Below are 23,151 nucleotides of genomic sequence, written 5' to 3'. Positions count from 1 at the left end.
TTTTATCGCAGTGAAAAAATGCTCAATGTATTCAGATAGAGATAAAAATCAAATAATAGCAACGATTTAAAAGTACTGAGCAATCATTAACAAAAAGTTAACTATACAGGCGGATGTAGAAAATGACATGTCTTTCCCTTCATTGAACTTCCATACGCTAACACACCATAGGCTAGGCTTGAATGGCACTTTCAAATATTGGCTGACAGAAAGTTCATACAGTCAGAGGAAAGTGTATATATAAACAGTAGGTGTGGTTCTATGGACAATTTCTTAATTTTGTTAAAGTCAACTGAAATCGTTGATTCCTATATCACGGTTTGCATGAAAGCTAAATAAAGTGCAAAGCAGCTCCGCCCACTCTGAAGCATTTAATTTGCAGGAAGGATGAAAAGGAGAAGAAGCTCTTTCTTTTTTTCAATTGTATTAAAATTCAGTTCATTCAAAACCTGGTCTGCCTTTTAAAAGCCTATGATTTTTTGCTGAGTTTACCAAACAGGAATGGACGCAAAATTCCTGAATGATGCAACAGTCGTTCTAAAGAGAGTACTCCGTTCTTTTTCTTCTGTGTGTTTATCAGTGCTCCCTGAAACAGCGTCTACTAATGTTAAAATCACACGTAGAAAGTGTGTATTTATTCCAATGAGAGAGAGATTGTTGTTAGTAAGCGGTACGTGGTTATTACACGGGTCCATGTAAATGCGCCTAATGATGAGTGACAACAACCTCGACCACCCTGATGCAGTGAATTTGCATCTCAAACTGGTTAGAGCCAACAACAGATGCAGAATTATCTTTAGAAATTAAGGTATTATTTCTAGATATAGTATTCTCAGACTACTATTTAGACCTATTTTCTTGAAAGCTATATAAAGGGTATACTAGGAAAAGGTGAAAAGCCGAAATAAAAAATCAACCACGGATGCTGTATGTGGACAGTTGTAGTAACGCTTAAATCGCAGCATATGTGAGTGAGTCGTGCTGGGAGGCATATAGCTGTAGTTTGCTTACAGAGAAGCATGGACGCATCAGATAACATACAGCTGTTTCATATGCCTTCACATTACACCTCGGTGCCCACACAGACACGCTTTTTATCTTCTGTAGCCATCATGTCCTCATATTGTTCTTTGTTTTCCATCTGCCTGCCTTCTCGCTCTTTTACCCACTTTTTTTATTGTGATAAAATGTTATTCATTTTCCCCAATGGGTCCACCCATGCTCAACACACTTATATACACTCATAGCACCTTCAGGTGGTTTGGAAGAATGTGTTCAGATAATGTAATATGTAATTTCTTCCAACAATACAACCATACAGTATATCAGTGTAATACCAAAAAAGAACAATCCCATGGCTTTACTTCTTTACCTTTTTCCTTCCTGTCATCCTCTCCCTTCTCTTCTCCCTCATAAAACGCCTCCACGCTTCACGCTTCCCTACCCACAATGCTGTGCAAGATGGTCGTTTGTTTGAATTATGACTACAGCGCCTTAGAGAAAGGTGAGAACATTGTGTCGGGTGCGTGCACGCACACACACATTTCTTACCTGTTGTGTGACATTGCAGAACCTTCACTTTTTTCAAATGTTTACCACAATTCCAACAAAGGACCTCTGCAGCCATGCATATACATACCTACCAAGAGTGTGTTTAAAATTATAGAAAAGAATAGAAAGGAGAAAAGAAAAAGATTAATGATGGCCGTCCTTTTTGGGGCAGAACATCTTTCAATGAAGGTGACACCAGGAGGGATGACGCACACACGTCAGTGTCATTTTGTCCCAGATTGAGCATTTAAAGTCTTGTACTAATATGCAAAGAGTGTCACGAAGAACAATGAAGACATGATAGCTTGCCTACTGAAAATGTTTACTCAGATTCTCACCATTCTTTGCCCTACACCAACCACCCACACACTACCTTAAATGGCAGGATGTGGCTAATTCATTAAACGTCAACCAAGACGGAAGGGAGAAAATGTCAACAGTTTGTCTGAATTGTAACTTATTTTGCAAGACATGGGTTACCCTAATAGTTGCATTTTCATCACCGTGATTTGGGATTCAGTTTTGATGCAGAATTTACCTTATTTACCTAAACTCACATGCAACATGCAGATTTTTGCAGGGTTGCCTGTATTTAAACTGAAATTCCACATCATGTGTTTTCATCTCTTTTCCCTGTTATAAAATGAAGTTCAAGAAAACATTAAAATCAAATTTAAGCAAATGTAAGGTTATGTTCAATTTGTCCAATTTGATATTCAAAAAAAAATCCTTGAATGCAAGTACCATTCTCAATCTGGAACACAGTCCGCAGCGGTGGACTTATGGAAAATTACAAAACATGAAATGGCTTCCTTTACCCTTGAACATCACTGGGGGCAGACAAACCATTTGCATGTCAAAGCCTATCTTGTATTATGCAAATCATCACTTACTGCACTAGTTCGGTACCCATTGAAAATGTGGCTGTTGGCATAGGGTCTTTTCGTGAGAATTGCTAATCTTCACAATCATCAATGTGCTTTCTCCGGTCCTGCACAACACACCAGCCATTACATAGTTGCATCCTCCAGCAAAGCTAGACTGTATACATTATTTGCTTATAGCTAGCTATCTGTGACCAGGCTTATTCCAGAAAATAAAGCGTTTATTCTGGTACAGCACTAGATCGCTACAAATTAACATCTGCAGTGTACAAAATTTAAATCAACTAATACATTTTGTTAAAGGGGGGCTGGGATTATTGCATATAGACGGTGAGAGAGGAAGTTCTGTGAGAAGTTAATGAGGGGAAAACTGCTAAAATCAAGAAGACACAACAGTAAAAGAAAGAAAGTGTTGTGTTGTATTGAAGTGCTGTTTCCTGTCTATCCATTTCACATTAAAAAAAGTAGCACGGAGGTGTGTGGGGAGAAGAGAGTTGAATACCCGGATAGACTAAAAACAATACTGTATGGTTGGATGATGTTTTAGCTAAATTACAGGAGATGCTTGGACGGATTCAGAAACGATGGTGAATCTTACTTTATCTGTACTTTGGGATTAGAGCCACTGTGTTGATTTTTTTAATGGTGTTTTGCTGAAAAAGACACACGTTTAGACACACGTGGGATTTCAGAGCATTTTAATCACCTTTAACTTAATTTGTGGACTCCATCAGTTTATTTTTTTTAAATGTGTACCACCTGCTCCCACAGCAAAGTGTGAACCACAGAAAACAGGTGAAGGCACTTGAGTCAGAATCCTGAAGCCCGACCCCTGCTGCTGCAAAGAGGCTCCAGCCTTGTTTTATAGTTAGATGAAAGCTACTTGCAGTGACAGCCATTACAGATGTCCGTCCCTTCTGCATTAATCCCATATCAGCTGCACTGCAGGTTTTCATCATATTTACTCTTATAGAGCCAACAGCACAGAGAGCCATCAAGTGTCGGACTTATACAAATGCATTAGCACCATACTGTTATTTTTAGGTAGAACGAGAAATAACGGATACAGGGAGAGATGGTGAGAGATGTATAAATCCAAACAGAAGGATTTAAAGACAGTTAATAAGACAAATAAAGAGGGAAATAGAAGATTCGTCCTCTGATTGGCCCATTCTTCTTCAACATCAACATCTTCTACATTCTCAACACATCCACTTACATCCCTCATCCCCCCTGTGTCCTTATGTATTTTACTTTTCCTTTCCATCATTTTTCTCTCTCTCAGTTCTTTACTTTTTGGCTTTTTAATTCCCAACCTCCCTCTCCTCTACTACTCCTCCGGTGCTTTTCTTTTGTCTTTCCAGCAGACCACCATTTGTTATTAATTTCTCCACTCACATTTTTCACAATTCCTTGTTGCATCCCTCCTTCCAGCCTTCCTTCCTTTGGACCTTTTCTTTGAATTCTCTCTCTAGTTCTGCTAGAGAGGCAGTTGTATAAATGAAAGCAAAGGAGGAAGTAAGGTGATTGTGTTGTGGAGCAACAAAGTCCACGTAGGGAAGAGGTCAAGGTAGACAGATTGACCGTCATCATTCCCTTACCAGGTCTTTGTTATCGTAACCATGGCAACAAAGTAGTCATGTAAAACAGTGTGTAACATTGTAAAACATCATCCAGTCAAACACATCATAAAATATATTTATTTTGTGATCAGTGATGGTTTTGGTGATGGACAAATGATGATCGTTGCATATTTTGGAGGGCTTTTTACGTTCAGCTTTCTTTTGAGTTCATCTCCTATGAGTGCTTACGTGTAAGGAATAGTAATTATAGTCTTAGCAGAAGACATAGATCCCCTTAGGATTCTTAATATTCATAAATAGAGCCCAAATGTATGTAACTATACATTAACAATCAATTTAACTCTCCTAAAATTGGATCCTAAACCCCACTATAGAGATCGATGACAGAAAAAGCTGTGCAGCATGTTGTTGCATTAAATTTGTTTTTGTGTAAGATGCAAATCAGATTTGTTTCTGTCTTCTGTGTTGAGACTATAAATTGGAAAAAGGCAAGAATTTCCGGAAGTTATTTCTGTTGTCGTTTACCTCACAATCGCATTTGACCAAAACATTAAAGATAATTTTTTTGAAGTAATGTTTAAATAAAAGGAGCCACAGCACATCGCTGTTTAGTCAACAAAAATGTGAAGTGTCACGCAAATGGGAAACCTATTTTGTACTTTCCATTCATTTCCAGATTTGATGAAGCAGTATTTGTGATATGGATGGGAACCCATCCCTCCCTCTGTCCTTTCATTAATTACTCAGTCAGTAGTAGTTGCCCACTGACGGATTCATGGAATGGCAAGACTACTGTGTGTCTGCTCCAGATGGTGGCAGAGGAAAGCATTGAATCAGTCTGCCAATCGGCCCTATGATAAACGTGATTAAACACACTTGCTAATTATATGTAAGAAAATTAAATTCTGGACCCCCGTCCTGTCCCCTGTAACATACATCCGTGATCTGAATGCATAGAAGCACAAACACACAATGACACACTATAAATGCAACACAATGGTACAAATATGGAGAGCACACATACTCACACAGACACACCAAGTACAACCTAATCCCATATTGATACCAATCATGTCAGTGCTAATCAGGGTGCTTGGTGAACAAAGCTGTCAGAAGAATCAAATCATATCACAGATGATAGAATCGTTTACTGTGGATGAGGACAGAAGATGGAGTACATGGCTGCCAATACTTATCCACTAGTTATTCTTAAGGAGCATAGGGATAATGTGTTTTCAAAAGTATCAAAACACCATCGTGTACAGCTATGCACAGTTGAAGAGATGATACTATTTCACCACTTGTCTGACCGTATTGTCAGCTCTGCAGTGGTGGGAATCCCCCAGCCACGACCTCAAAATTCTGGGCTCAGATTGGTCTGTTCAGTCATCTGAGCACTCACCAAAACTCAACAAAGGGCGACATGTCATGGTCATCATCAACTACGATGGACAAACAAGAAAGAAGACAATGGAGTCAAATGAATATCATTGTGGAGGCCTTCAACTTTCATATATTAATCTGTGGTTGTCTTTATCAATAAGTTCTTACCAAACCAACAGAATAGCTAGCTTGACAGAAACGACCTGTATATCACAAAAAAATTACATATAAGCAATATCTGATTTGCCACCTCTATAGTTAAGGTTTGTTTACATTTTATTCAACAAAAACTTCTTAGTTAGGAGGGATCATTGTTCAAGAAACCAACATCGTTGGAAGATGACAGGATGCGAAAGTAACCAAGAGGAAGTCTGACAGAAGAGGTTTTGGGAATAGCAAGCTACTTCTACCTTTGCTTCTTTGAGTGAAAAGCCATTACTTCCAATGAGAGGTAATTTCTTTAAGGCCAGTCTCACATCTTACCATCTTACACTATCTGCAGAAATGGACATTGATATTGGACGATCATGCTAAACCCCAGATTATGTTCAGTGATGCATTTTTACACCAGGTATCAACTATTTTTAAATCCTTGTTTTTTCCTATATTTACTCAAGGCAACTGAGTTATGTTTATGGTCAAGGTGAAGGAAAGACAAACTAGGGTACAGTTAAGGTAAGGCAATTGAAACACTTGGTTGGGGAAAGATTATGAGCGATAATTGCAGGATGTGGTTTAAAGTCTCCTGCATGAAGTTGGATGTGCTGCACACTCCTCTACCGCCTTACTTTTTGCCAAGCAACATAAAGAGCACACTACATTTACACACTGGCACTGAACTTCAGCATTAGACGTACATTTTGAGAAGCAGAGTTGTCCAATATGAACACAGACACATGGTTGTACGTGGGTGAAGACAGATACAACAGCTGAATTAAATGTGACCAACACAAATTGACCTTTTTGTTCTTTAGAATAGCACAACGTTATCCTTCATATTCAGTGCTACTAAAATAGCACGACTGAAAATATAATGGCTTTAATAACTACAGTCAGCTTTGGCAGTGCCATGTGTCTCCATATGGCTGATCAGGCAGTGTGCCAGTATCCTTCTAAAAAAATCATGCCTTTTAATTACATAAAACCCAAACATGGCATGGCCATATGTTGGTATGATCCCCAGACTCACTTTATTATAGTCCAGTCATTAAACAGATGCTCACACTCACAGCTTCCTTACAAAAAGTAGTCAAGAAAAAAATAAAAGAATCTTGGATCCAAATCCAAGAGTATACAACGCTCACTACTCTTTTGTACTGTTATAACATAACTCTCCATGTTGATGACCCTAGCAATCTTTTCAAATCATGCCCTATTTATCAAGTGTGCATACCACACTTGATAAGCCTGGAAACAAGTTGAATCTAAATCACTTTCAAAATATAACTGAGTTGCATCAAAGCAGATCCAAATAGCTTTATGTTGGAAGCCAAACTTGGCCTGTGGGCAGTTGTTTGGTTTTTACTGTCTTGAGTCCAAGCTGAACTCTTGCCAGACGTTAACCACAAGCACCTGGTCAATATCAGGTAGAAATACATGAAAAATGTTATTGCTCTGCCATGCCGTTAACTGTTTCTATGACCCTGTCATGCTTTCTTTTATCACTACACCTTTATTTTGAAATGTGTCAAAATAAGACTGTATCGATAAAACAAAGATAATTGTTCTCTTATAAGTAATGATGCTCTATGTACAGTAAACTTTTTCACGTTTTCTTTTCTTTTTTACATTTATCTTGTCTGAAATCACTGTAGTAAAGGTTTTTTTTTAAAACATGCTGCTTTTTGAGAGCAGTTGTTTATTCTGGTGCACTTGTGGTTTTTATTATATAGTAAATACATTTCTCAGAATCTCTGAGGACTTCTTCTCATACTTTCACACAAACATGCACATATAAAAACAAACCAAAGAATATGTTGCTGCAGGAACCCTGATGTAATTTCTGTCACCCTGCGGAAGCAACCCATCACCAGAACCTACGTCCTCTGGGTTAAAAGCTGACATGACTGATATAACAGGTGCTGCGGTGTGCCGAGTGGATACTGGGACTGTTTAGAGAAGAAGAAGGGAGATTTAAAAGGTTGATAAAATAAAGCAAGGAGAAGAAATGGATTAGCAATGGATAGATGGAGTGTGAGAAGAGAAAAGGTGAAGGGGAATTAGAGATGAGAGGAGATGAGAGGGCACTGGAGGCAGAAAAAAAAATGGATTATGAATGGAGAGAGAGAGGGGGGGTACATGAAAAATGGAGAAGATGGATGCTCGGAAACTAGGGGAGAAAAAAGAAAAAGAGGATAGAAGTCAAAGAAAAAAAGGATTAGGGATGGAGGGACGAGAGACTACTGGAGAGAGATGAGATGGGGAAGGGGACAAGGAGGAGAAGATTAAGGTGGAGTGATATGCTTTTATCTTCTAGTGTCTGGAGAGCAGACAGTAACTACCAATGGTGTGAGTGTGTGTGTGTGTGTGTGTGTGTGTGTGTGTGTGTGTGTGTGTGTGTGTGTGTGTGTGTGTGTGTGTGTGTGTGTGTGTGTGTGTGTGTGTGTGTGCGTGCGTGCGTGCGTGCGTGCGTGCGTGCGTGTGTGTGTGTGTGTGTGTGTGTGTGTGCGTGTGTGACTAAATGACACCCATCCTTCCTGGAGAAGTAAAACAAACAAGAGAAACAAGGGACAGACGCACAAGGTGGAAAAAATACCTACATCGCTGTATATAGATACTTTTGAATGTCTGACCTTTATATCTGCCATCCATCTTTCTGGAGAAGAAAAGAGGGGGAGGAGAGACAGAGGGATGAATGGATGGATGGGAGGAAAGCAAGGAAGGAGGGAGGGAGGAGTGTAGGTTTTGGGGTTGTTGGGTTCATGGATGGAGGGATGGATGGTAGCGGGGAGGGGGGTTGAATACCTAGAGCCGAGCAAATTAGAGTAAAAGCAAAGGATGGATGACAGTGGGGTGCGGACTGCATCTGGGAGTCCGGCGAATGAAGTGTTTAGCCAGCCAGGGAGGAGAGTGAGAGGGAGAGACAAGAAGACTACGTAGAGAGAGAGAGAGAGAGAAAGGAAGGAGAATGGGAAAGAGAGGCAGAGTCCTGACTGTAGGTTGATTTACGGAGGCTTTCCTTTTAATGAAATTGTTTCAGTGACAGAGCCGGTAAAAGGCCCTTAATGGATTGGCTGGCCTAATGTAATGAAATTACTCCCTCTTTCACTTCACAGAGAGAGGAAAAAAAGAATAAAAGAGGACATTGGGAGGAGGGGAGAGGAAGAGGAGGAGGAGGAGGAGGAGGATGGGAGAGGAGAAAATGCAATTAATATTTACAGAACAGACAAGCAGGGTGGGCTTTAGTAGCTACGTCGCTTTCTTCCTCACTGTGTCTACCTCTCTCTTCCCTCTCTCTCCTGATGGCCAGTGTGCGCTGGGCGTGCAGCAGGGGAGGGAGGTGATAGGCTGACGCCAGGCAGGCCACTTCACCACACCGGTCTGCTCTCTCGCGCTCTCCTTTTCCTCTCCTGCTCTCCTCAGGGCTGGCCATATCAGCACTGAGGTGAGAGACTTAACCCAAGCTTTTGTGCTGTTGTCTGGACTTGGCATCCCTAGAGAGTGTGAGTGTGTTTGTGTGTGGGAGTGTGTCGGGGAGAGAGAGAGTTACCTCCGGTGTCTCCCACCTGCTACCTTAAGCCCACTTACTCGGGTAACACCTCACACACACCCCCACACACACTCATCCATGCAGCCCGTCTTTTGTTAGTCCCTCCCCCAGCTGAGCGGACCTTGCAGACTTGTGCCTGACTCTCTCCCTTCTCTCTCATCTGTGTGTGTGTGTGCGCGCGCGTGTGTGTGTGTGTGTGTGTGTGTGCGGGCGTGTGTGTTTGTGTGCTCGGTACAGGCAACTGGACAGCAACCACATCAGCTGCATTGAAGATGGAGCTTTCCGAGCGCTGCGCGATCTGGAGATTCTGTAAGTAGAGAAAAGCCCTGGACCTCTCACTCCGGCTCCTCCGTCTCTCTTCTCCTCCTCTCATCCCGTCTTCTCCTCTCTCCTCTTTTTCATGTGTTGTCTGTGAGAGCAGGGCTCTGTCCTGCGCTCTCCTCCTCTCGTTATCAGCTTTGTTTTTCTGTCTTGTTCGGCTTCTTCATCCTTTCATACTGCCTTTTTCCCTTTCAAATCTTCCTCTCTCCTGTCTTCCCTCATTCTATCCCCTTCATCTACTTTTCTATTTCTTATATGTGCTTCTAGTGAGAAAATGTAGTTTCTGTATTTGTTTCTGTGTGAATTCTTGAATTTGTGAATATTTTTGCGATATCCCTGTGTGTGTGTGTGTGTGTGTGTGTGTCTGTATGTGTGTGTGTGTGTGTGTGTGTGTGTGTGTATGTCTAAGTGCTTGTGTCCCTCGCTTGCAAGGATGAAGTGCAGCGTACCTGTTCATTCACCAGCGAATGTGTTGTCCTTGACTTACAATGCACACAAGGAGTGAGGAAAATTGTGTATCTGCCACCTGCTGTGGTTTGTGCTTTCTCTGTATCATGTGTGTTAGTGCATGTGGGTATTCCCTCTGCATATGGGAATACGTTGATGCATATTTGCTTCCAGCTGTGTCTGTGATTGAGTGTGTGCAAGTTTGTGCGTCTGATCTGTCCACAGTTTTAGAGCTGCTCATTTGTCATAATGCTCAGAGGTGTGACTGCCGACTGTGCAGTGAGGTTGTGTCAGGAAAGGTGTCTACTTTCTCCACACTTTAATGTGTGTGTGCAGGCGTGCATCATTTTACATGAATGTGTGTGTGTGTGTGTATGTGTATGTGTATGTGTATGTGTATGTGTATGTGTATGTGTGTGTATTTGTGTGTGTGTGTGTGTGTGTGTTTCTGTGACTTGCTCTCACAAAGAAGCAGATGTGCTTCATTGGGGTTTTGCGTTAGCTTCAGTTCATTGCAACAATTGAACTCTCAAAGCATACACCTCCCATTTTTGTGCTAAAACATCTAAAGGTTATAGTGTCATGTCTTGATTTTATGAAACATTGAGCTGGAAAAAGAAAGTTATTTGGTTGGAACCAACATTGCTTCAGTTGTCTGCAGTGTTGGTGGTGATGTCAGTTTCAGAGGCTTTGTTTAGTCCTGGTCCGGCGACTCACTGGGTACTCCCAGTCCAGACAGTCAGCTAAACCTCTAGCATGGCAAGGGGTTATAACGCACATTCAGCACTGTTGGCTACTGTGAACACCATCAATATTCATGTCATGTCATCCCTCCCTAGCTTCCTGTAAATATATAAATTCAAATAGCACACAGCTGGCCGTTAATGGAGCATGACTGGACTGGGACCGAACACAGCCTCGGAGACCGACAGAGGCCAGTTTAATGACAGGGAATACAGTACAGAAGGTACAGCGGTTTTCTTGCCGGGGGTTGGCTTCTGGTGTGGGTTGGCTGAGTCAGCTAACAGGTCCGCTAGCTATGCAGCTAACAGAGCTAACGGAGCTAACTATCTAATGGCAGCTAACTACAGTTAGCGTTTACTTTAGCAGAAAGTAAAACACCTGAATCACCTCTGTATTGCATCCCCTGACGCCAAACTGGCCTATAACATTTAATGACATATTAATGACAATTCCAAATGGTTCCACTTTACTTGAGGTCAAGGGATTTATTCATGCCACCATTATCAAAGCATGTTACAAAGTCATGAAACTTAATGACATCTTTCTAACAGTCCCAAGTGTACCACTGTATTTGAGGTCAATGCATATGTTTGACACAATTATAATGGTCTCATGAAAGGCAAAACCAAACACATATGTCCTGGCCAAGACATGTTTATGACAGGTTATGTTGGTTAATGTCAAGTTGTCATTACTGAAACATCCCAAACAGTGTCATTAAAAGTGTCATAATGTACTGAATGACACTTAATGACAATGGGCATAAACATTCATAAAGCCTTCATAAAGACTCATTTGTGTTCATGAGAGGTGTCATAACAAGGTTATGAACACCCCATTCAAATAAAGTGTTACCAGAAAGACAAAGGAAGGTAGAAACAAGGGAACTAGACAACAAGGGAGAGAACAAGATGATCCCAACCTCTGTCCTCTGTCTGTCCCCGGTTACATGGCACAAAGATAAATGCTGTTTGGTCAGTGCAAGTGTGCACGGTTGAGGTCCATAAAAAGAGACCCACAAGAACCGACTTGTGAATCTAATAATACAGTGTTAAAGTCGTTGTTTTACCAGGAACATGAAGTCCAGCCCAAAATGACAAATAAAACTGTAATTGGCCGCTTCTGGAGGAGACCTCTCTCACTATCACATAAAGATCTATTGTACCCAGCAACACTGTGGAAGTCAGACTGTAAAAACCAGGGACCATTATGTTAAATGCATCAAATCTGTGCTCAGGACATGGGAGCTCACCAGACACCAAAATCTATTAAGAGCATGTGTTAATTTACCATTTTTATGCAACATGCCAACAATGAATTCCTAACAAAAATACAAAAATATGACGTGATCGGACATATTTAAATAATTATAATAGTCATATACTGTAGAACCCAGGGATTTATAATGTAATCTCAGTGAGACAGTATCAGGCTCACGTTGATGAGAATCCTGCTGCTGTAGGTGTTCCTGGTGCAGTCTGGTGCTGCCTAATGTGTTCACATGAATGATTAAAGAGAGCAGGAAACAGTGGGAAATGGTTTTGTACATGGCAGCTTACTCTGTGGACCACGTCCAGTCCAAATACCATCAAAACAGTCTAGATATTCTTCTGCTGGAAAAAAAAATCAGCTCGAGTTCAACTTGAAATGCTGCAAAAGAAGATTTATTTTATCATTAATCACTCAACCTGTCCTGATTCCTTTATTTATATCTTTTTTTTCCCCCTTTTAGCAAAGTTAGCTTTTTGATTTCCTTGCCTCACTTTTTTTCCCGCTCAGCGCACAATGGAAGTGATAGGGGACGGATAGCGGGGGATCGGCAGCGTGAGATACAACGTATTAGCAATTCATAAGACTCTGACAGCTGAGTGCTCGGCTGGATTTACAATTCACTGTAAATACGCATTCACAGCAGACAGCATGACAGCACACAGTATATTCACTGAATGTGACGTTTTAATAAAGGCAGGTGTGCGTGTGTGTGTGTGTGTGTGTGTGTGTGTGTGTGTGTGTGTGTGTGTGTTTGTGTGTGTGTGTGTGTGTGTGTGTGTGTGTGTGTGTGTGTGTGTGTGTGTGTGTTTGTGTGCGTGCGTGCGTGCGTGCGCGTGCGTGCAAGTGTTTGTGCATGTGTGCAAAGGGCATGAATGACAGTAAGCAATTCTGCCGCTGGACTGATCTTCATTTCAGGCATCTTAACGCACACACTCTCACACACGGATGTATGCATATTCACACATATACGCACATACACACACAAACACACACACACACACACACAGAGCCCCATCTGTTCAGTTCTTGGGGTTGGTTTTGTGACCATTGTACAAAGTGGGATGATGGAGATAACAGTGATTGAAGGTCATGTGACTGCACCATCAGGTAGGTGTGTGTGTGTGTGTGTGTGTGTGTGTGTGTGTGTGTGTGTGTGTGTGTGTGTGTGTGTGTGTGTGTGTGTGTGTGTGTGTGTGTGTGTGTGTGTGTGTGTGTGTGTGTGTGTGTGTGTGTGTGTGTGTGTGTGTGAGGACCCGTTTGCGTTTAAGTCCTTCGTATTGAGAACATTTTTCCCATCACTTCTTCAAAGCGCTATTTGATGGTTAAGACTTGGTTTCATGGTTTTAGGCATTAGAACGATTGAGTTTATGTGTAGGTTTAAGTAAAGGTTGAAGAAATGTGTTGATTAATCGATTAGTAGATCAATAGTTAGATCTTTTATTCTGGTTCCTGCCTGGGTTTGTGCTGCTTTTCTCTGATTCACATCATTGTAGATGAATATCTGTGGGGTTTTTGACTGTTGGTTAAACAACACAAGCAATTTGAAGATGTCTGCTTGGTCCTGTTAATAATATTTTCAAAATTTGTTCAGACATTTGATTGACAATTGACGTTAATGCGGGTCATCACAAGTATAAAAAGTCCAAATAAATGTGCATGCACATGTGTGTTTTACTGTAACTGGAAATGCACGTGTCAGCGTCTGTGTGTCCACCAGCATCTTTGTGTCTGTGTGTGCAGGTCTATCTACAGTGTGGAAATTATGTTTTTTTTTCATGAAAAATAACACATTTTCAACCCTTGCTGGTCATAGTAGTTATAGATGATAGTTTAGAATATGTGTCTGTCTGTGTGTGTGTGTGACCTTTTGTATATTTTAATGTAAGCATTCGTTAGAAATTGTAGAATACCGTGTAAGAGACTTGATGTCATGCAAATGGATATGTGTGTGTGTGTGTGTGTGTGTGTGTGTGTGTGTGTGTGTGTGTGTGTGTGTGTGTGTGTGTGTGTGTGTGTATGTGTGTGTATATGTGTGCGTGTGCGTGTGTTTCAGCAATTTCTGTTAATTTACTGTGCTAATTGAAAGAAGCACAACTCCGTGTGTGTGTGCCACTAACAAATCTCCACATTAATTAATCTAGTCATTTTTAATTAGCCGCTGCTTCTTGGTAGACTAGGCTTTATCTTAGCTGCTTAATATGTTTCACAGGAGAAGCGTTGACGAGTCAAAGCTGAATATTAGGGCGGTAGGCTAATTTTAAAAAATGCAAAACAGATTTTAGTTTGTTAGTTTCATTTATCTTGTTATAATTGTTTATTAAGTTAGACAACATGTTAAAGTTATCAGGTGTTGGAAAGCACATAGAGAAGATTCATGAAATATATGTTGCATCACAAAATTGAAAAAAAATGTGTATGTCCCAATGCGTCTAAAAGGGGAAGTCATTTATCTTTTCTTCAACTTATCTTTTTTAGTAGTTTGGACTACATAATATTCTGCAGCTCCTTCAGTATGCATAGAGCATTTTCACGTATGTACACCGCAAAGTATCTCTGAGCAATGTATGAAATAAAATATATACTGTGCACACTGAAGTGAAACACCTAGAAGTCCACGTAAAGTGCTGCTAGCCTTTATGTCCCGGTTTGTCAGAAGGGTTTTGCTTCACAAAGAGATTTAGGAAGAAAGGCAGATACTAAAGACACTTTTACGTTCACCATTTCCTTTGATATCCACTCCCTTTACTCATATGTCCTTAGATAGTCTCTTTCTCTCTCACTTCCTCCGATCTCTACTCTCTCTTTCATGGCTGCCAGGATGAAAGTGGAGGATCGGTGTTGTAAAGCAAGGCGCTGCTGGGCTATGATTTATTTAGACCCGAAAGGACTGCGGTTACTATCCTTTCCTCTCTTGTTTTTTTGTCAGCAGAGACAAGAGAGATCTGGAGGGAGGTGGAGGATGTTCACAAAATGGAAAAGGGAAGAAGGAGGGATTTAAGGGAAGGGAAAGAAAGGGAGGAGTGTTGTATAGGTGTTGTAAAAGCAGACAGTTTCCTGGACATCATTTATTTATCTGCTGTTGGACCTGAGGAAAGGGAGGGTGGGGAGAAACCAGATGATGATACAGAGGAAGAGATAGGAAGGGAAGAGGGGGAGATGAGAGGCAGAGGGTGGTGAGAAGATTAAGAGATATAGGTGGAGAGAAGGAAAGATAAAGGATGGTAGTGAGAGGGAGAAAGGCGGAAGAGGGAAAACAGGAGGAGAGAGATACCTGAGAGATGGGCAGTTACATTAAAAAGGTACAAGATCAGACAAATTCTAACATCAGATTGGACAAAAAAGATGGAAAGAAAACTTGTATCTATTTATTTCAGTCAGGAAAACAAGAAAGGGGACAGGGAAAAGAGACATAGGACACAAAGGTGTAGAGAGAGCAAAAAAGAGATGGAACAGACAGAAAAGCAGGAAGAACCACTGATGTGATGTTAGCTGTTAAAATAAAAAAGACCAGTGATAGAAAATAGATTGAAAGGATCAGAGGAAGGAGAGCAGGGAGGCATTAATTATTGATGGAACAAATGTCTGACTGACTCAATTTGGCCCGTTGTTGTTTCCAGACCACCAGGGCTGTCAGATAGACTCAGATCAGTGTTTCTCAATGTAAGGGCAGAGACCCCAACTGGATCGCTGATGTGTTCATTTTCTGGGCCCTAGGGTTTTAGAGTTTTATAGGCCTGGGCTGGTATGCAAATATGGGCTCAAAACAAGCTGTGATTATATTAGTTTTAGATTAAAGTCAGATTGATATTTTGTTTTGAATTGAATTGGACATGATTATAGGTTTTAAAGTTTATGACTTCCCTGAAATGCTAAGAGCTTCTGCTCATGATTCCAATGTTGTAAATCAATTTTAAAATGAGTAGATTTAAAATCTATTATTTTTTTATGTTGTTAGTTTACATACCAGCATTTTTTGATTTTTTTTATTATAAAAATTGATTCAACTTATTATAAAACTGGTTCCTGTAAATCTAGGTAGCCCTTAAAGCTGACTTCAAATTGAAATTGCTTTCAGTTCATAAATAAACTCAAAAGAAGGGCTCGATATTTGCCTTCACAGTAGATTTGAGAGCTGAGCTTCAATATGTAGTTAACAGTCACCTGTCCGTCATAAAGACTCTGACACTGTTTCTTTAACTTTAATCCAGTGTAAAACCTGTGATAAACTGTTGTCATATTCTGGCTTTGAGTCCAACTTGACCGCTGCTCTTCTCCCTCTTTAATATCCGTCCAGTCATTTTCCACTGGCTTTTAATGAAGATAAACTCCACGACTGCCATGGTGAAAAATTAAAAACGGAAATTAGCATGCTATGGTGATTTTAGGCAAGCTTTCGTTGCGAGTCTGGGAGGTTGCCAGTCAATTTCTGAAAGTAACTTTTTGGCTCGTCCGCAAGGGCTTTAGTGCTAACAAAACATTACCTGCCAGGAGTCACTTTTCATGAACACAATAATGAATTGAATGAAAATGTTATTTTCGAACTAGGTCTTTGGTAGAAAATCCAAGACCAAAGACTTTAAATCACGGTGCAGTTCAGATGTTGCTATTTTTAAGCCGCTGTATTGGATGCACCGTATTGATTCATTGACGCACAAATGTAGCAGACATTTGGCATTTACTCTTGTGGGTGTCAATTTCAAACCATGTTTTGTAATTTAAAGCCACACATCATGCAGGGAAATTAAGAAACACTCATGCAGCATCAAATATTGAGGGTTTCCCTTTAGCAGAGTCTCTGTTCTGCTGGGAAATCCTGAAAACTGAAAGGTGTGAATGATCCGCCCTGCATCTCTTAGAATTACATTATTTTTGAATAATTCTGCAGTACAGACTTAATGTGTATGTCAATGCAGGAATCAGTGTGCCCCAGTCAGTCAAAGAGGTCAGTCAGGCACATCGGGATGCAGAGATTGAGGGGGGAAATCGGGTGTTGCGCGTTTGATGCAGAAGATAAGAGTTTGCATCCTGTTACAGACCTGAAATTATGTACAAGAAATGCATGTGTGTGTGTGTGTGTGTGTGAGTGTGTGTGTGTGTGAGTGTGTTTGCTTCTTCACTACTAACCGTTATCATTCCAATCCTGATATTGGATAATTCTGTGTAGTATGTTTCTTTTCTTCAACATCTGCAAGAAGAATTACTTTATTTATCCCGCACGGGGAAATTGAATTTTTTCACTCTTATTATTATACATACATACACACACAGGCCCAAAATACACACATGCACAAACAGGGCCTATACATGCAATTAGGGAGAGATGTTAGAGCGAGGGGGCTGCCAGTGACCAGCGCCCCGAGCAGTTGGGGGTTCGGGGCATTGCTCAACAGCACCTCGGCAGTGCCCAGGAGATGAACTGGCACCTCTCCAGCCACCAGTCCACACTCCATACATGGTCCTCACGGGGACTTGAACCAGCGACCCTATGGTTCCCAGCCAAGTCACCTATGGACTGAGGCTGTGGATTATGATGGCAAACTCGAAAACACTTCACAGAGGTGTAAATGCTACACAATCACAGCACGTTTTTCTGATGCTCTGATTGGTTGTATGTCTGTCAAATTGTGTCCAGAGGCATTTTGGTCTATGGCTGTTTATAATGACGTGTTGAAATCGGAAATGAAACCTAGGTTCAATGGTTAAGAAAAAACTAACGCAAACTAAAAATGAATAATCTTTAAAATGAAACTGACACTACATGGATTCCAACAACCCCTTACGTACAACAAAGACCCTTTCAAAAATGACAACAATCAAGCTGCTAAACCCAGTGTTATTCTTTATTTCACCAGACGAGTCAATTCATTTGCGCTCCTTTGCCTGTGCTCTGTGTTGCCTTGCCAGGAATTAGTAGCATTGATTACATTATATGAAAACAGCTGTCGTTTCAAAGGTGTCTGCAATGGTTTGATGATGGGACAGTGACGTGCCAAAACCAGCGTCCTTTAAAGATTAAAAACAAAAAACTGGAAATGTTTCCTCTGTCAACTACAAACACAGAGCTAGACCCACATTTGACTCTTTCACTTAAAATCGTGATCACACTGCATGCCAGGGTGGCCTTATCATATTTGTCATTAAACACCTATCAGAATCAATTAGAGCCGCACAATAATTCCAAACAAGTGATTTTCCTAATGGCGAATGTTATTGATGCATGACAGCAAGTCTCATAGTGTTCAACATTAAATGAAATGATCAATCTTGATTAGTTGACAGTCCTTTTCATCTCAGCACAAGCTTTTGAAGGCTTCAGATTGGCACTGCTCAAGTTTATAAACACATTTTGTCATTTGGAAGTTGACTTCATGTTCTGATTTTTGAAAATAACAAATAGAGAGACTTTGCTCTCTGTATCCATTCTAAAGGTCAAACCCTGCCCAAAGCTTCATGTCCTGAACAGTCTCATGAACATATTAAGGGTATTCAGGTCCTGAACAGTCTCATGAACCTATTAAGGGGATTTGTTGGAGGACAGCCTATTGATGCATGACTGAGAAATGTGTTTAGGTTAATAAGGAAAACAAAAACAAAGATTTTCCAACGATTATTTCCATTTCATGTTTTGATGGTTAAAGCCAAAAAACACATCGAGGGCAACTGGAAGAAGACTTTCCTCTAATGCATGACTGAGAAGAGTACCATGACAGTTAAACCCCACAGTCGGCTTTCCCTCCTAATACTTTGATTTCACCTTTTATTTTTGGAAAGTCTTTGATGGTCAAAGCTCTATGTGCTCGCACTTGTAAGGCCAATAAACACTGCAGAAGTGGAAATGTAATTATGTGATAAACACGGTCTTTATATTTGGCAGAGAGGCCGCTGGATCCACTTTATCCGTTTGATTCCCGAGAATTCCTCGTCTTTGCAATCACTTCAGCGCAGATGGTAGGCATTCCTCCTGTAGAGACTAATGAATGTGTGTGCCAACGGGAGTGAGTGTGTTCTACTCAGTGAGAGCGAATTCAGTGCTGAGTGCCAGTGTTAAATGCAGGCCAATACCCTGAAGTCTTTCCGTATACCACTGTGTTCATTTGTGTCAATGGTGAATGCAGAATAGCAGGAGAAAAAAAAATCTGAAATCCCCCAAATATGCAGTTAGAATTTGGTTTCCTGTGCTTTGTTCATATGTAATTTCTTTTGTTTTTATTATGTTAGTGCGATTTCATTGCAACCCTTTTCTTAATTAAGTACAAAAGCATATAGAGTGTTCCTTTGTGGTCGAGGGATATGAGCCACCAATTGAATACTAAAGTTACATCCACACTTGTACATTTTTGTTTAAAAAAAAAAAAACGAAACGCCACTGAGCCCAATCTAGTCTCGACGGGCGGAAACAAAGACTTTTGGGAATGATGACGCAGACACCCACGTCAGACAATCTTATCAGTGAGACTGACATACGTTTAGTGATTTCATCTTCTTTCTTGTCTTGACTTCTTTCCCTTTGCAACGGCTACCTCTGGCGATGGATAATGCTGATAATACACGTTGAAGTGGTGCAAAGCAAACACGGTGACATATTACACTGTGATTGCTTTGCAGTGACTCCCAGTCTGTATTTTCCAACACTGTAACCACCTTTGACTCGTGTTACTTTTAGTAACACTTCCATCTCGTCTTCGGCCCAAGCAAAGATTTTACTTTTCCCCGTATTTTCTATATTTTCAATTTATACATCCATGATCTTCAACTGAAGATTAACATTACACAATCTGCTTCCTGTTCACGCCCACACGCGCATGCCGAGAGTATACGAACTGTCCTGTGATATGCGTTTCCATATGGGCCGTGATTATTTCTGATACGGAGCTAAAACGCTCATGTGGATGGATCGTTTTAGTTTTGAGACTCCATTTTGGAACGAAACGTATTAGTGTGGATGTAGCCTTTGTCAAAAATCTTACTGTAGAGCTTATCTTCTTTATTTATTATTCTTTGTTTAGTTGCATTTATCTGCAGCAGGGTACTGTTTTTAGATGATTTGCATTCACAAGGGCAACCAATCAATGCTAATGCCCTGCAATGTCTCAATCAATAATATATAATCTATTTTAAAACACTTACTTCACAGCTAACGCCTGATTTGGAATTCCACTGTGTTTTACCAAGTGTGTCTGCGTGTCTTTGAATGAGTTAATCCAGTTAGCGCATGTGTCTGCCAGGCCACATCAGAATAAATGATGGGTCCCTGTGTGATGATGAATGGTAATTTAGATTTAACATAACTGGACTAACGAGCGCGCTAATGACTCCAAAGCTAGCCTGGACAGCTCTCACTCGATGAGCTCTCGCCTTGCATCCCAATGAGCTGGGAAAAGGGCACCCACAACACATAGAGAGAAAGACACACACACACAGAAAAACATGGAGAAGTGTTTTAATAAATGCATGCATACACAATCATAAATTCCCAAATGGTTCTGGCAGGGAAGCACGCACGTACACAGCCATGTGTGGTGATGTGTACGTTTCATGACTCCATGTGTAGTGGAGAGCAGTGATGTCAGGCTAATATGAAGCTGATTAATTAATAATTATTCATAGGCCAGTTTTCAACCAGTTGAATTAGATGCAGTTTTCGTTCACTGATCTTTTAACTCGAGATTTTTTTTTCTATGCTGACAATGAAGATTAATGAAAATAGATGATAAGTACTTGATCATTTTCAGATATAAATAGAAATCATCTGTTTCATTTTTCAAAAGGGTCTCGATCTCGTTCAGAAAATGTAAAGAGGGGGAGTTTTCAGTGAATCATTAATCTTTAGATTTGAAAGCAGTATATTTTTCAAGGTGATTGGAATATACTCTATACTGTGTCCCGCATTTGGCTGCAAAGTCCCTGCACTCTGCTGCACTGTTGAACCATGTAGTTTGAGTTATCTTAAGACTAAGAAATCTACCATTACCTTAAAAGGGCAATAACATGTACAACTGCAGACGTTACCGCTTCATCAGTACAGTTTCTTGCATCTTTGTTGAGTGACATGTTCAGATATGGGATGTGACTTTATGACAGTATTTGTAAATTACCAATATGGATTTCCGAACCCACTTGTTGCCTTGATTTAAGTGCTGGCTCGATGCCATCGATACCACCAGAAATCACATAATCTCTTCCCGTTCAGTCCCTAAAAAATCCAATATGTGTTCATCAGCATTCAGCACCTATCCAAAGTGTCCTTGAGCCAAAAGCTCAATTCTTACCTAGTCTGGACGCAAGTTTTATTCGAATACCAAACAAGTTATTTCACATCATCTGTAATCCTTTAAGCAAGGTACCACTTTGTTTTCAGTGTTGCAAACAGCACCTGATATCTACAAGACAACGATTCACATTGAGTTAAATGTCATGAAGATTGTTTGAAGTAAAGCCCAAATATAGTATGCTATATATAATTTGTTAACACCTTTTTTAAATAGATTAAAATATTTTTGGTATTATTAACTCTGTCCATGTACATCGACACAGAAACCACAAACAGTAGTCTATATAAATTCATGATGGGACTATTAACAAGCATATAGAAGCAAATGTGCTGCAAATTAAGTTTGAAAGAAAGACGGAACATGTGTGAGTATGCAGCCGTATTTGACTCCCTCCCGCAGGACAGCCTCCCTTTCTGCTGATCCCACAGAAAAATGACAGGAGGGATGAGGAGGGATTGAGCATGAAAGACAGCAAGAGTGAATGATAAGCGGGTGAGATGTCACTGCAATAATGTCCACTGAACTGAAATGAATTACTTTTTTGCAAAACTGAAACTGTGACCAGGACAGACAGAAACTCAGGGTGTGACAAAGAGAGACAGATGGAGAGAGCAACGGCAAGGTGGTTCGAGAAGTGAGAGAGAAAAGAGACTGCCATTACATGACGTGCACACGCGCACGCACACACACACACACACACACACACACACACACACACACACACACACACACACACAGTCCAAGGCTCTGAGAAGCACTGGATAAGCTGCATATTTTATGATCACTCTTCTCCATGAAGCAAAGCTTTCTGGATGAGAGTGTACCACCCAGAGAGAAGGAGAGATCCACTAAGAGAAACAGGGCGGAGTGAAACGTGTGTGTGTGTGTGTGTGTGTGTGTGTGTGTGTGTGTGTGTGTGTGTGTCAGAGGGGTTTTGGCCAACCAGCGACTGTCATAATTCATAAGGGAGACAGAGAGTTTCAGAGTTGTGCACTATAGCTGCACAAGGTGACTTTCACCCTGCCTGTAACTCCTCTCTCTCTCTCTCTCTCTCTCTCTCTCTCTCTCTCTCTCTCTCTCTCTCTCTCTCTCTCTCTCTCTCTCTCTCTCTCTCTCTCTCTCTCTCACACACACACTGACACACACACACTGACACACACACACGCCTCTTCTTTCCGGCCTCTCTTCGAAATCATTTTTCACATGTAGTAAGATTAACTTCTCTTCCCATCCTCCTCTTTAGCTTTTCTCATCCTTCCCTCTTTTCTTCTCTATGGTTAGCCCCCTTCCTGTCTTACTTTATCTCCTTTCTTCTCCCTTCTTTGCCTCTTCCCATCATTTCTTTTATCATCCCTTCTGATTTAGTGGAATTACAATAACTGCCAATGTAGATAAATTAGCCTCTATTTTGCACATCATCAGATCAACGAAGTTCAGCAATCATGCAATCAAATGATGAGACCAGAATAACTTTTTTTTAAAACATCGAGGGAAGAGTAATGATAAAAACAGAATGACGTGTATCAAGCTTGTAAGCTGGAGGCATGAATTGTATTTCCACCCACCACTGAGCTGTTAACTTCCCTGCATCACTTCGACCCACCTTCCTTACTCCTCAAACTTTGTTTTCTTTTTTATGTTTTTTTTGGCCAGATGTTTAAAAATACACTTAAAAAAGAAGTGCATGAGTTGTTAACATTACTCTTTAATGATGTTTCCAACTGTTATAAGGAAAACATCTCAAACACACACAAAGACTGCCAGAAGTACTTTACTGCCAAATGACATTGCTTACACTTGGCCAGTTGTGCACACTACTTGAAAATAATGCACCCTGGGAGAGCCAATCTAACGCTGAATGCCAAATTGAGATGAAAAAGACCCTTTTCTGTTGAAATAGGGATAAACAAAATGAATCAAATAAAGATAGAAAGACACAATGCAGTTGTTAAATAAATATGTGATTTTCTTTTTAAACATATAAA

The 23,151-nt window shown here is 40.6% G+C and overlaps 1 protein-coding gene across 1 annotated transcript in view; it reads left to right on the top strand.

The window, feature by feature from the left end:
• The window catches only part of slit3 (slit homolog 3), a 258,744-nt gene that overhangs the window by 145,423 nt on the left and 90,170 nt on the right, over positions 1 to 23,151 (top strand). Inside the window, exon 6 of the mRNA XM_083915485.1 lies at positions 9,348 to 9,419. Within this exon, the coding sequence (XP_083771611.1) occupies positions 9,348 to 9,419 (72 nt within the window). The remainder of the gene's footprint in view (positions 1 to 9,347; positions 9,420 to 23,151) is intronic.

This window comes from Echiichthys vipera, assembly GCF_963691815.1.
Source record: "Echiichthys vipera genome assembly, chromosome: 6".
In the NCBI taxonomy this organism is placed as follows: domain Eukaryota; kingdom Metazoa; phylum Chordata; class Actinopteri; order Perciformes; family Trachinidae; genus Echiichthys; species Echiichthys vipera.
Note: the sequence above shows the minus strand (reverse complement) of the source record. Positions and strands in the feature narration are given on the sequence as shown.